The sequence below is a fragment of the Gracilinanus agilis genome, chromosome 2 (assembly GCF_016433145.1).
Source record: "Gracilinanus agilis isolate LMUSP501 chromosome 2, AgileGrace, whole genome shotgun sequence".
NCBI classification, from domain to species: domain Eukaryota; kingdom Metazoa; phylum Chordata; class Mammalia; order Didelphimorphia; family Didelphidae; genus Gracilinanus; species Gracilinanus agilis.
The window spans coordinates 508,135,021-508,148,677 of record NC_058131.1 but is presented as its reverse complement, the minus strand read 5'-3'; the positions used below and the strand labels follow the sequence as shown (position 1 = coordinate 508,148,677).

General features: G+C 39.3%; 1 protein-coding gene across 1 annotated transcript in view; it reads left to right on the top strand.

The window, feature by feature from the left end:
• The window catches only part of RIN3 (Ras and Rab interactor 3), a 177,943-nt gene that overhangs the window by 53,486 nt on the left and 110,800 nt on the right, over positions 1-13,657 (top strand). The window contains exon 2 of the mRNA XM_044659998.1: positions 4,292-4,514. Within this exon, the coding sequence (XP_044515933.1) occupies positions 4,292-4,514 (223 nt within the window). The remainder of the gene's footprint in view (positions 1-4,291; positions 4,515-13,657) is intronic.

Below are 13,657 nucleotides of genomic sequence, written 5' to 3'. Positions count from 1 at the left end.
TTGCATATTTTTATGTATATACATATATAATACACGTATCTATGTCTATGCTTATATTAATTTCTATAGTCATACACACACAGGTGTGGTATATTTGAACTCAGAAGATCTGGTTGCCCTGACTCTGCAGCTTACTACTCTTTGGATATCAGACAAATCACTTAACTACCCTCAGCCTCATTTTCCTCAGCCACAAAATGGATCTCTCAGTACTTGACCTGCCTAAATTATGGTTTTGTTCTAAAGGCCAAATGAGCTTCGCACATGTAAAAAGTCATCAAGGTCTACGTACATAAGCTGCCTTACCCATAGGAAAAATCAGCTCAGCTCATAGAAATGAAAGGCATTCTTAGGAAAATGTAGTGGAGCATCTGAAGGTATAAACAATAACATATACTCAGACTCTGATCCTACCTTTCCATTTATCTCCAGCCAGTGTTTGAGGTGCAGATGTGTGTGTGTGGTTCTCACATAGACAAATGTGCAATTCTGTGATCAGCTTGGATGATAAGCTATACTACACTATGTTAACCCAATAGTATTGTCTTCCCATTGGTCCAGGCAGATGAGGAAGGTTACCTACAAGCTGCTCAAACAAGAAAGCCTGTGACAGTGCTCCCTAGGTAGGCTAGTAGAATTACAATGATGCAGAATCCAGCTCTAGTCCAATCTCTACTTTTTTTTTAAATTTAAACATTTATTAATAATCATTTTTAACATGGTTACATGATTCATGCGCCTACTTTCCCCTTCACACCCCGCACTCCCCTCACCCATGGCCGACGCACATTTCCACTGGTTTTATCATGTGTCCTTGATCAAGACCTATTTCCAAATTGTTGGTGGTTGCATTGGTGTGGTAGTTTCGAGTCCACATCCCCAATCATGTCCACCCCAACCCATGCGTTCAAGAAGTTGCTTTTCTTATATGTTTCCTCTCCTGCAGTTCTTCCTCTGAATGTGGGTAGCATTCTTTACCATAAATCCCTCAGAATTGTCCTGGGTCATTGCATTGCTGCTGATACAGAAGCCCATTACATTCAATTTTACCACAGTATATCAGTCTCTGTGTACAATGTTCTTCTGGCTCTGCTCCTTTCGCTCTGCATCAGTTCCTGGAGGTCTCTCCAGTTCGCCTGGAACTCCTCCAGTTTATTATTCCTTTTAGCACAATAGTATTCCATCACCCGCATATACCACAGTTTGTTCAGCCATTCCCCAATTGAAGGACATACCCTCCTTTTCCAGTTTGTTGCCACCACAAAAAGTGCAGCTATAAATATTTTCGTACAAGTCTGTTCCAATCTCTACTTTTTAAAAGTGTTTTGCTCAAGGTCATAGAGGAAAAAAATAGCAGAACTAGAACACAGGTCTCCTGACTACCAGCTTCATGTCCTTTTCATCCTTCAACACTATTTCCACTGTCATTCCTTCTTATCAGCTCTTTGGAGAAATGAAGATACATTTGGAGAAAGAGATGGAATCATTCCCTGACACTAATTTCTTTTGTTGTAAAAGAAAAGTTGTTTTCAGTCCTGACAAAGCAGCCCGGGCAAAAAGTCTGTGAGGTCAGATCACTTGGCACAGATTCAATTCCAAGGGCACAAAAGTACAGGTTAATCCCAGGCTGCTGGGCAATGACCTTCATGCCCTGGCAGGGAGTGAATGTCCCTGGGGCCAAACTGGAACAAGATAATCACCAAGTCTTTCCTGGATGGGAGCACTTGTTTTTAAGTTTCCAAGGAAGTAAAGAAACTACTTATGTGCAAAACAATGTTACTACAATGACTAAACCAGGGTTCTCAGAGGAGGCTGTTGTAATTAGAAAGGTAGCACAGTGGGAAAAGATTCAGAAAATTTCAGCTCTGGCACCTCTTTACCATGTAACTTTACTTAAATAACTTAATATCTCTAAGCCTCATTTTCCTTATGTACAAAATGGGTATAGTAATCCCTACGTTAGAAGAAGATAGTTGCAGGAATTTCTAGGTAAAACACTATAAAAAAAGATAAAGATTAATTAATAGAACTCAGCTATTTTTTAGAAGATAATTATACTGGACCCTTTCTGGGAATGAAGGAGAGAGGAGGGATATTTTGAGAAATCAAGTTAAGAGTAAAAAAAAAAAAAAAAAAAAAAGGTAAAAAATAGCCTCATTGTCTTAACGTCTCTTATTGGTCCAAAATATTTTTGTCACTAAAAGTATGGCCTAGTTTTGGCCTTTCTTTGTTTGCTAGGTGCTTAGTACAGTACCTGGTCTGTAGTAGGAACTATTGTTGTATGTATTGACTAACTGTTCAAAGGATCCCCTGAATGCTGAAATTAATGAAAATATTGATCTGGAAATTCTGTATTAGGTTTCTCTTAATTATTCTGATAGTCTAGCTGTGTTATCAGAGACAGGCAAGTTGAGTCTCTTCTCTGAAACTCAGGCTCCTCATCTATAAAATGGAAATGATGATACACACACTTCCTACCCTAAGGAGGCTGTTAATGAGGAAAGCATGTTGTAACCAAGAAATAAGTGGGATCTAATAATTGTAAAATTAATGGGTTAGGATAGTCAGTCTGTAAGGGCCCTTTCAACTCTTTACATTCTATGTGTTCAATGCTTTTCCAAGTCTTAAGATTTAGTGTTCTGTGTTTTGACATTCCATGATTTAAAGTCCCTTCAAGCTCTAACATTCTGTGTCTTAAACTCTTAACATTAATAACGCTGATCATGACAATTTATGTAGTGCCTTCAGGTTGGTATAGTACTTCAAAAATATTCTCTCATTTGATCCTCACAAAACCCCTAGGAAATAGATGCTATCATTATCTCTACTTTACATATGGGGAAACTGCGGCTGAGTTGAAGTGACTTGCCCAGGGTCATACAACCAATCATGGTCTTAAGCTGGATCTGAACTCTAGTTTTTCTTACTCCAGGATCAGTGCTCTATGCACTAAGCCACCTAGTTGTGTTCTATGTCCTAAAGTCATTTATAAGGCTGTCACTTTATGGTTTCATGATTCAGGACTGAGGCAGAAAAGGAAAGAAGAGTAAAAAATGGCAAGTCATTAAGACTGAGACTGATACCTCACATTTCTATAGTGTTTCATTTTCTATTTCTCACCTCTTTTTTAAAACCTTTATTTTCTGTTTTAGTAATAATTCTAAGACAGAATGGCAAAGACTAGGCAAAGCACTGGCTAAGTGACTTGCACAAAGTCACACAGCTAGGAAATATCTAAGGTCAAATATGAACCCAGGTCCTCCTGACTCCAGGCTTGGTCCTTTATCCATTGTGCCATCTCACTGCCCCTCTTCTCACCTCTATTTGTGGATTGCTAGGATATTGTTTTATCCACCATAGCATCTAAATAAGAAAATATAGGATCCTACACGAAGGTATTACTCTCTAACTAGCTATAATACCACTTCTCTGCTTTTAGTATGAGGGAAGTATATCAATGTTCATGTGCCATCATTCATTCAGTAAACATTAAGCACTTATTTCATATTCCTCCCACTTGAAGTGTAAGCTATGCTGCTAGCCATAGGGGGAGGTGAAAATTTGAGATGAGACATGACTCTTGACCTCACTAAGTTTATAGTTCATTCCACAAGCAATATAGAGAGACTCTGAAGATGGAACAGGGGTCAGACTTCATTGAATTTTCAAATGACACTAGGTGGAAGGATTGATGTCTTAGATAGCAGAGTCAGATTCCAAAGGGATCTTGGCAAGCTAGGACATTGGGCTGAATCTAAAAGGAATAAATGTAAAATCTTAAGAGTTGGGCCAAAAAAATAAATTTCCCAAACAGAATATAGGAGACATATGGTTAGATAAGCACCAGTTTGTCTGAAAGACTGTCCAGATTTAAGAAAGTGACAGAGAAAATGTCAGTAATACAGATTAAACTTAAAAAGTATATTATGAGTACATTGTTCACACACACACACACACACACACACACACACACACACACACACACACATCCTCTGAAAACCAGATGTTTTCCTTTTATATCCCTGGAGAGGCAAAACTTGACCTCATATCTTCCTGGCCCTAAGGCCAGTTCCCTATCCATGACAGCCTGTGATGAGAATACAAAGATAAAAATTAAACAGTATCTGCAATGTGATTTTTGCTAGAGAACATTGGAATTAAAGGTAGTCATTGCTATAGAAAAACATTGAGAACTTGGGAATGATATTTCTCATTCACTTTTCTTAATTTATTACTAACTCCCCCTTGGTATATTTGCCTACACAGTGACCATTTTCTCTTGTCCCTACAGTCCTGTTCCAGATATTGGACAAGGAAAGAAAGAGGAGAAGGCAGAAGAAGAAGGGGAAGGAGAGGAAGAAGACTCTGAATCCTTTTGGTCGACTGCCCTAAAGAGTCGCTTTCCTCGGGGAATTAGTGTTCTTGAGAAGCTTATTGCAACCTGCCCAGTCTGGCTGCAGTTGGACATGGACCGGGACAAGGCAGCTCAGATCCTACAAGGGGAAACAACTGGGGTGAGTTGGGATTGATACATATCATAGGTGTTAAGTTCCCAGTGTCATATTTTAGCAAGGGATATCAACACACTGGAGCATTTCCAAAGGAGTATTGACCAGGATGGTCAAGGAGTGATGAGGAGTATAGCCAACACTTTTTAGAGTTTGGCAGCAAAAAGGAAGAGAAAGATAAAATGATAGTTTGAAGAGATGGCAGAGTGTAGCAAAGGGTTTTGTTTTGTTTTGTTTTGTTTTTATTTCAGAATCTCTGACCTGATCAAGTTTATAGTTGAGAATAAAGAGCTACAAATAAAGAGAAAGTAAATATAAAAAGTCCAGAGGGTCAGGGGTCAGGAAGACTCATGTAAGTTCAAATCTGGCCTCAGATACTTCCTAGTTGTGTGACTCTGGACAAGTCACTTAACCCTGTCGGCCTCAGGTTCCTCATCTGTAAAATTGAGCTGGAAAAGGAAATGGCAAAACTACTCCAGTATCTTTGACAAGAAAACCCCAAATGGGGTCACAAAGAAGTCGGATATGCCTGAACAAGAGTAAAGCTATGTGGTTTGGGGGTAAGAGAATCACATATATATTATATCCCATCCGTGGACTCCTAAACTCATGCAAAAGTTTACAGCTTGTGACTAAGGAACTATAACAGGTGGTGGAACTCAGTTTGGAAAATAAAATCAGGGGGTTCTGCCCAATTAATTGAACTAGGGCATCTCCTGCTAATCCTCCCCATTCATGAAAATCAGGGACAAAGGAGCCCTTCCATCCTGGCAACTCAGAGTTTTCCAAAGATGACCAGTTTTTGAGCTGTAAGTTCATTTCCCAAGTTTTTCCTGGGAAACTCTGGGAGCACTAAGGGGAAGTGTGCAAGGAACAGTCTGCAGAGGGGTCCAGGAATGGCCCTCTCTACCCATCTGTGGAAATATGATATCTGTGCCTTGGGATGGGGAAAGACTGGGAGCAGATTGTTACAATGTGCCCTGGAAGAACTACACCCTTCTGGTTCCTACTAAGGAAGGAAGTCAATGCAGCTGGAATAATAGGAATCATAATAACAATTCTCATTTAAGGTTTGCAAAGTATTTTCCTTAGAATTATGAAGTATTGGAGCTATGTGGCTCAGAACAGAGAGCCAAACCTGGAGACAGGAGATCCTGGGTTCAAATCTGGCCTCAGACAGAAGACAAGAAACCAGAAAGATTGCCTCTCCTTTCCACATTTCCCTTTGTCAGTAAAAGTGTGGGAAACAGCAAAGAAAGAATCAGTGGAAATTGTAGAAATTCATTCATTACTTTAAAAAATAGTTTATTGAACACCTATAATGTGCTAGGTACTATGGAAGACAGGGTCATACAACTATTAAAGTGTCTGAGACTAGATTAGAATTGAGATTTTTCTGACTCTAGACCCAGCGCTTTGTCCACTGTGCTATTATAAGACACAAACTCCTGCCCAAAAGGAACTTATAATTAAGTTGGGAAAGTGAAACATATAAATAACAATAATATATAATAATAAAGCATAAAGTAATGAAATATAACACAATAATATAAATAAAGCATATAAATAAAAAGAATATAATAATAAAAATAAATAAAAATAAAGCAAATAATAATTTTCATAGTGTTTTCTAGTTTATAAAGTACTTTATAAAAGTTTATAAAACTTTTCTAGTTTATAAAGCACTTTCCCAACCACTCTGTGAGGTAGATAGTGCAGATATTACCTGAATTTTGCAGATGAGATAACTGATGCTCAGAGACCAATTGACTTACCCAAGATCTATTATGGGGGAAAACCAGGGAAGTTGACTTAAATATTAAACGTGGGCTCAGTGGGGTGGATAGGAGACAGGAAGGGACAATGGGAAGACTTTACAAGCCAGGGAACCAGGTTTAACTATAAGGGAATGACCATTGACTGAAATGGCAGTTAAGCCTGACTAACTGTCACTCTGCCCCACCCAGCCTGGAATGGCTTCAGATTATTACATTTACACAATGAGGACTTTAAATTACTAAAACCACACAGGGAAACAGTTTAATTATAATGTGAGGGGATTGGAAAGGGGGTTAGGTAAAACTATGACTAACAACCCAGGACTGGAGTCAAAAGGGGTAAGAACCTGGTTTTGACAGCTTGGCTAAGGACCTGAGAAAGAGGGCTTGAACTTGGGGTCTTACAACTATTCCAGAAATGTTTTCAGGATGCCAAGAAACAACTCCTCCACAGCTGATGATCCAAAGTAACCAGGTAGGGAGTGAAGTCTGCAAGCCGTCCACCAGACCACAGGCCACTTCCCTATTCAGTGTTGACTTGGAGGATTAGGTCTTCTGCCTTTTCAGCCTTCACCACTCTCCAAGATCCCAGGGAATCAGGGTACGACTCCACTAGCTCTGAGGTCTCTCAGGGTCAGTTACAGCTTATCCCAACCACCATGGAGTCCGTCTCAGAGAGAGAGCAAATCACATTTCCTGCTTCCCCATTCCATTTGGAATTCACCAGCCCTTCCTGTTAGGTCTCCTAACTAATAACTAAGTAATCCTCCTCACAACAGACCACATGGCTAGTGAGTGCCAAAGCTGAGGTTCAAACCTATATCCATGCCCAGTGTTATTTGCAGTATGCTACACTGTCTTCCTAAAGAGAACAATATATTGTACCTCAAGAATGGTTTGGACAGCAAACACTATGGAAATCAGAAGAAATGACTTCTGACTGGGGATGTAGGAGGGAGGGGAGTTTGAGCTGACCCTTCAGAGATAGAGAACATTAGGAGGCACCTCAGTGGGACATTGTGCCTAGGGTCAAGAACACCTCAGAACTGGCTCAATCTACTTCCTAGCTTTGTGACTCTGGGCAAATCACTTAACCGATCCATCTTGAGTTCCTTAACTGTAAAGTGGGGCTAATAATAGCATCTACTTCTCTAATGTGAGAATCAAATGGTATATAATATTTGCAAAATGTCAGGCACAGAGTAGGCAATTAATAAGTGCTTGTTTCCTTTCTCCCTTTATTTGGAGTTGGGGGAAAGGACGTTTTGAGGAAAGAAGTACCATTTCTGTTTCTGGGTTAGGGGAGAAGAGACTGACAAAATTAGAGGGAGCAAAACTAGATTATGAAGGGTCTTGTACAAAACAGAGGAATCTTATTTTTAATTAACTAATTAATTTTTAGGTATTTTTCCATGGTTAACATGATTCATGTTTTCTCCCTTCCTTCTCCCCTCTTTCCTCCCAGAGTTGACAAACAATTCCACTGGGTTATATATGTGTTATTGCTCACAGCTTGTTTCCATATTATTCATTTTTGCAATAGAGTAATCTTTTAAAACCAAAACCCCAAACCATATACCTATATAAGCAAGTCATCAATCATATGTTTTTCTTCTGCATTTCCACTCCCACAGTTCTTTCTCTCAATGTGGATAGTGTTCTTTCTCTTAAGTCCCTCAGGATTGTCCTGAATCATCACATTGCTACTAGTAGCTAAGTCAATTATATTTGTTTATCTCACAGTGTTTCGGTTTTTGTGTACAATATTCTCCTGGTTCTGCTCATTTTACTCTGCATCAGTTCATGGAGGTTTTTCCAGTTCATCTAGAAATCCTTCAGTTCATCATTCCTTCCAACACAATAGTATTCCATTACCATCATATACCACAATTTGTTCAGCCATTCCCCAATCAAGGGACAACCCCCTCATTTTCCAATTTTTTGCCACCACAAAGAGCGAGGCTATGAATATTTTTGTACAACCCTTTTTTATTATCTTTTTGGGGGTACAAATCTAGTAATGGCATTGCTGGATCAAAGGGTATGCATTCTTTTAAAGGTCCTTTGGGCATAATAAGGCAGAAGAATATGAAAAACTGGCATTTGGGTATATGGGGCAGCTAGGTGGCACAGTGGATAGAGTGCTAGACCTGGAACCAGAAAGACTCATCTTCCTGAGTTCAAAATCTAACCTCAGACGCTTACTAGTCTGTATGACTCTAGGTGAGTCACTTAACCCCTTTTGTCTCAGTTTCCTCATCTGGAGATGTAAATGGCAGTTTCTTTGCCAAGAAAACCTCAAACGGGATCACAAAGAGTCAGGCACAACTGAAAACAACTGAACAACAACAATTTATATATAAGGCACTCTATGGTTGCAAATGCTTCATATACATTCTTTTTAAAAATTCTAATGAAGTTAGTGCAACAAGTTGCTATTCCCCTATTTTACAGATAAGGAAAATGAGGCTAAATGAACTTGAGTTATTTACCTAATTTGTTTAATTCCTAGTAAGTATTAGAAGTGGGATTTGAATCCATGATTACCAGCACCATCCACTGAACCATGTTGTCTTACAAGTAGACAAACCTAAAGCAATAGTAAATGTGCCACCCTCAGGGATGTATCGCTAATTCCATTTTTACTCGGGCAAATCTAGGCAAATATAAATTATACCAAGTTACTGGATAGGACATTCTATCTACAATAAAGAAAATAGAATTTGTATTCTTCAAGCCCTTTTTATCTTTCCTCTGTAGATCTTATATTTCAACTATTTTCTCATTATGGACATACATGCCTCATCTTCCCTACTTAAGCTTATGCTCTTAGAGGGCAGGATGTGTTACTTACTTTTATCTTCCCCCAGAACAGAGCATAATGCTTTGTATGTAACTTACGATGAATAAATATTTGTCAAATCAATGAATGAAATAAGACTACAGCCCAACTGGAACACAGTGACCCTTGCCCTAACGCCCTGCCCCAGAGAGCCAGCAGGATAACTCAGCTGAGCTCTGCTAAATTGGAATGTCCATAGTTCTTTGGAAACTACTAACAACAGAGGCTACCAAATATAGAAAGCTTCTGAATTCCTCTTGAAATGACCTCTGTGGCCATAAAAATTAATTTCATTCCGAATGAGCTTTTCCAGGCGTGAAGGCAGCTGGGCATTTTTATGGAGAGACTTAGCAAGACTGAAATAGATCACCTCTCTCCAGTCTCCGGCCGACTCCACTGTCCATCCAGATCTGACCTGGGTCACTCAGCGGGTCATTCTTCCACTATGTGGAGACATTCATCACAGGGGAAAAAAAATCTTAACGTGATCCCCACCAGAGAGTAATTGCATTCCAACTAAGTTAAAATCTGTAGCTAAAAGGATAGTGATCTAATGAGGGGAAATTCAGACATTGGGAGTCAGTTGAGGAAGCACCAGGCAAGAAGAGAAGGTGATTGTCCCAGACTCCTTAAGTCACAAACAAAGGAGTTTGACAACTATCTTTACTTGGGTGTCACCCACCTTTTCTATGCAATGGCACTGCTAAAGGTGGCCACATCCATAGACAAAGTAAATGGTTGTCTGACGTTGTTCAGTCGTTTCGGTCGTGTCTTACTCTTTCTGGCCCCATTTGGGGTTTTCTTAGCGAAGATACTAGAATGGTTTGACATTTCCTTCTCCAGCTCATTTTATAGATGAAGAAACGGAGGCAAACATGATTAAGTGACTTGCCCAGGGCCACACGGCTGAAGCTGGATTTGATCCCAGGAAAATGAGTCTTTCTGACTCCAGACCCAGGTCCACTATACCACCTACCTGCCACAAATGGTTGTCCATCTGGTGTTTTGTTTTGTTTTTATTCTTTAAAAAGTTAGTACTACAGTTGTTATTTTCTCCATTTTATAGATAAGGAAATTGGAGCTGGGAATTTAAGTGATTTGCCTAATTTGCTTAACTCCTGAGGTGAGAATTGAACCCATGGCTACCGGAGGGGTTTGGAAATTCCCTCAATGCCAATATATTTCTTCTGCATGTACCATATGGTACCTGAAACCCTACCAGTGAAGGCTTCTTCATTTAAATTAAATATTCTTTTAAAAATTAAAAATCCTTCTAGAAAGGAACCATAGAATGAAAGAACTAGAATAGACCTTGGAATACAGGATGCTAGAACATAGAACATAAAATGCAAGCCTTGGAATGAACTTAAGAATGTAGAATGTTAGAACATATAATTCTATAGCAGCCAAGAGCCTTTGAAATAATGTTCAACCCCATCCTGTCGTTTTTTTTTTAATTCATACTTTCTGTTTTAGAATCAACACTGTTGGTTCCAAGACAGAAGAGCAGTAGGCAATGGGGGTTAAGTGACTTGCCCAGGGTCACACAGCTAGGAAGTATCTGAGGCCAGATTTGAACTCAGGACCTCCCATCTCTAAGCCTGGCTCTCAATCCCTCCCCCTCACTAGCATTTTCTAGATAAATAAACAGAGACACAGAGAAGTAACCTATCCAACCTACACAAAGAATTAGTGACAAATCTGGGACTCAAACCCAGGTCTTCTGACTCCAAGTCCAGAGCTGTTTCACTGCTGATCAGACATAGCATACCTTCCCCCACGCCCTGCAATTGTCTTAATTCACCTACTCTGTTAAAAGGTAATTTTAAAAAACTTTCTTCATTTTATGCAAAAAAACCCAGTTTTTAAATAAAACCTAAAAAAAAGAAATTTGATTTTGATCCTCAAGACAAATTATGTCCTTCATAATAATTATACACATAATTACTTGTAGTAAGTTGAACTGGTTGCAAAAATGCAATGACCAGTAGGGTTCCAATTCATTAGTGTCAGGTTGGATTTAATATTAGACCAATGAAAGACAGACAATAAAATTCCTTTCTTTTTAAGAGTCTAGAAGAAATATTGTAAATAGTGAGAAAGTTTAGTTTGGAGGGTTTTCCCCTGGTACATGGACCCCTTTTTAATATCAAATGATTTCATGGATAAATCTACACATGTATACACATGAAGCAGATATATTATTAGAGTTCATCAATCAAGAAAATACATGAAAAACAAGAGAAAACACAAACTGATGCAAAAAAAAAATCTTCCAGGAATTAGTAATTCTTTTATTTTCAGTTAATGCACATTTATTTTCTCTCCTTGCCACTTCTCATCCCTTTTATAAAAAGAGAAAGAAAACTCTTATAACAAATATGCATGGTCAAAACAACAAATCTTCACATTTTCCATGCCCCAAAATATATGTCTCATGCTGCATTTTAAATGATAACCACTTTGTCAAGAGGTAAGTAGTGTCTTTGTTTATCTTGAATTCTCTGGAGCCCATCCTTCATTCAGTCAGCAAAGTGATTTTCTTAAAGCTCAGGTCTTATCATGCCATCCTCTACTTAATAAAAACTCCAGCTCCCTATCACCTGGACCACTGTTCCATGGGTTGAGGCCTCAGTTTCCTCCTCTGTGAAATGAAAAGATTAAATGATCAATCATCAATATTTATTAATCACCTGTTATCTGCCAGGCACTGTGCTAAGAGAAGGGATTCAAAAAGAGACAAAAGACAGTCCCTGTCATCAAGGAGTTTATAAGCTAATGGGATGATCTCTAAGTTTATGACTTTACCTCCCTTTTTTCATAAATGTAAGACCAAAGGAATAAAAAGAATTCATCTCAGGGCTCACTCAATGCTCAGCCTTAGTATCAATTCCAAGATAAAGGAGGGGCAAGGTCTAGGTAATTAGGATTAAATGACTTGTCCAGGGTCACTCAGCTAGCAAGTATCTGAGGCCAGAATTGAACCCAGGTCATCCCAACTCCAAGCTAGGCACTCCATTTGCTGCATTCGTGCCCCTTGCCAGCTCCATTCTGAGACCTTTCCTAATTGGTGTCAGCTACAAGTGTTGTAGTGTTCCCTGAAATCACTTTATCTTTTCCTTGAATGTTGCTTTAGGTCATTTCCCTGATAAAATGGAAGCTTTTTGAGGCACACACTAGAGTACTTTGTCTTTGTATCCTCATCCTCTAGCATGGTTCCCAACACACAGTAGGTGCTAAATAAATGCATGGTTGATCAATCGTTCAAGGTCACACTCTAATGAGCCACAGAGCTACGACTATAATCCAGATGTCCTGACTCCCAGGCCAGAGCTTTTCAGCCACACTATGCCATGCACAATTAATAAATAAATGACAGATGGAATAGAACGCACAAAGGCTTCTATTCACTTTATTATGAAAACAGAAAAACCAATTCACTTTAGAAGGGAGACTGGATGCCTTGATATATTAGCTCTTGCTCATGTCTGGTAATTAGGAGGTGATCTGACCTGACAGAGCTAAGGATCCTTCTCTATCTTCAATGCCCAATGTTACTATTATTACTACTACTAATAATAATAGTTAAGAATAGGAAGAAAGAAAGAGAGAGAGAGAGGGAGGGAGGGAAGGAGGGAGTGAGAAGGAAAGGAAGGAAGAAAGAAGAAAGGAAGAAGGAAAAGAAAGAAGGAAGGAAGGAAGGAAGGAAGGAAGGAAGGAAAAACCCATGGGCAGTATTGATGTGTTATAAGTCCATGGAGTCATGAAGAGTCAGATGTGACTAAACAACAATGTTGTGACAGACCCTGTGCTAAATACTTTATAAATATAATTTCATTTGATCGTCACAACTTATAATCTTCATTTTACAGATAGAGAAACAGGCAGACAGTGTCTTGGCCAAAATCATGTGGGAAGGCCATATCTAAGGTCATATTTGAATGCAGATCTTCCTGACTCTAGACCCAGTACTGCTCCCCATTGAAGTGGGTAAATAAACACAAACACACACACACAGGGGTTCTTTTGGGTGGGAAAGGATGAAGGAAGAAATGAAGGGTGAAGATGTAATCCAACTGCCACTTAGACTGAATAAGCCAGGGATATCTTACTTCTACAGGGAAAGACACAACAGGAATAAAACCACTTTTTTTTTTTAAACCCTTGTACTTCGGTGTATTGTCTCATAGGTGGAAGAGTGGTAAGGGTGAGCAATGGGGTCAAGTGACTTGCCCAGGGTCACACAGCTGGGAAGTGGCTGAGGCCGGGTTTGAACCTAGGACCTCCTGTCTCTAGGCCTGACTCTCACTCCACTGAGCTACCCAGCTGCCCTAAAACCACTTTTTAATAATGACTTCAAAGGGTAAGGGCAGTAGAGAGAGGTCACCCTAACCTAGTTATCTAAGTTCAAACTCAGGAACTGGGAGTTGGGTCAGGATCTATACTATTTTAATCCAAATGACTTAACTAAAATAAGGTCTAAACTAAACTAAATCTCTAACTAGAATAAGAGAGGGCCGGAGAGGTGG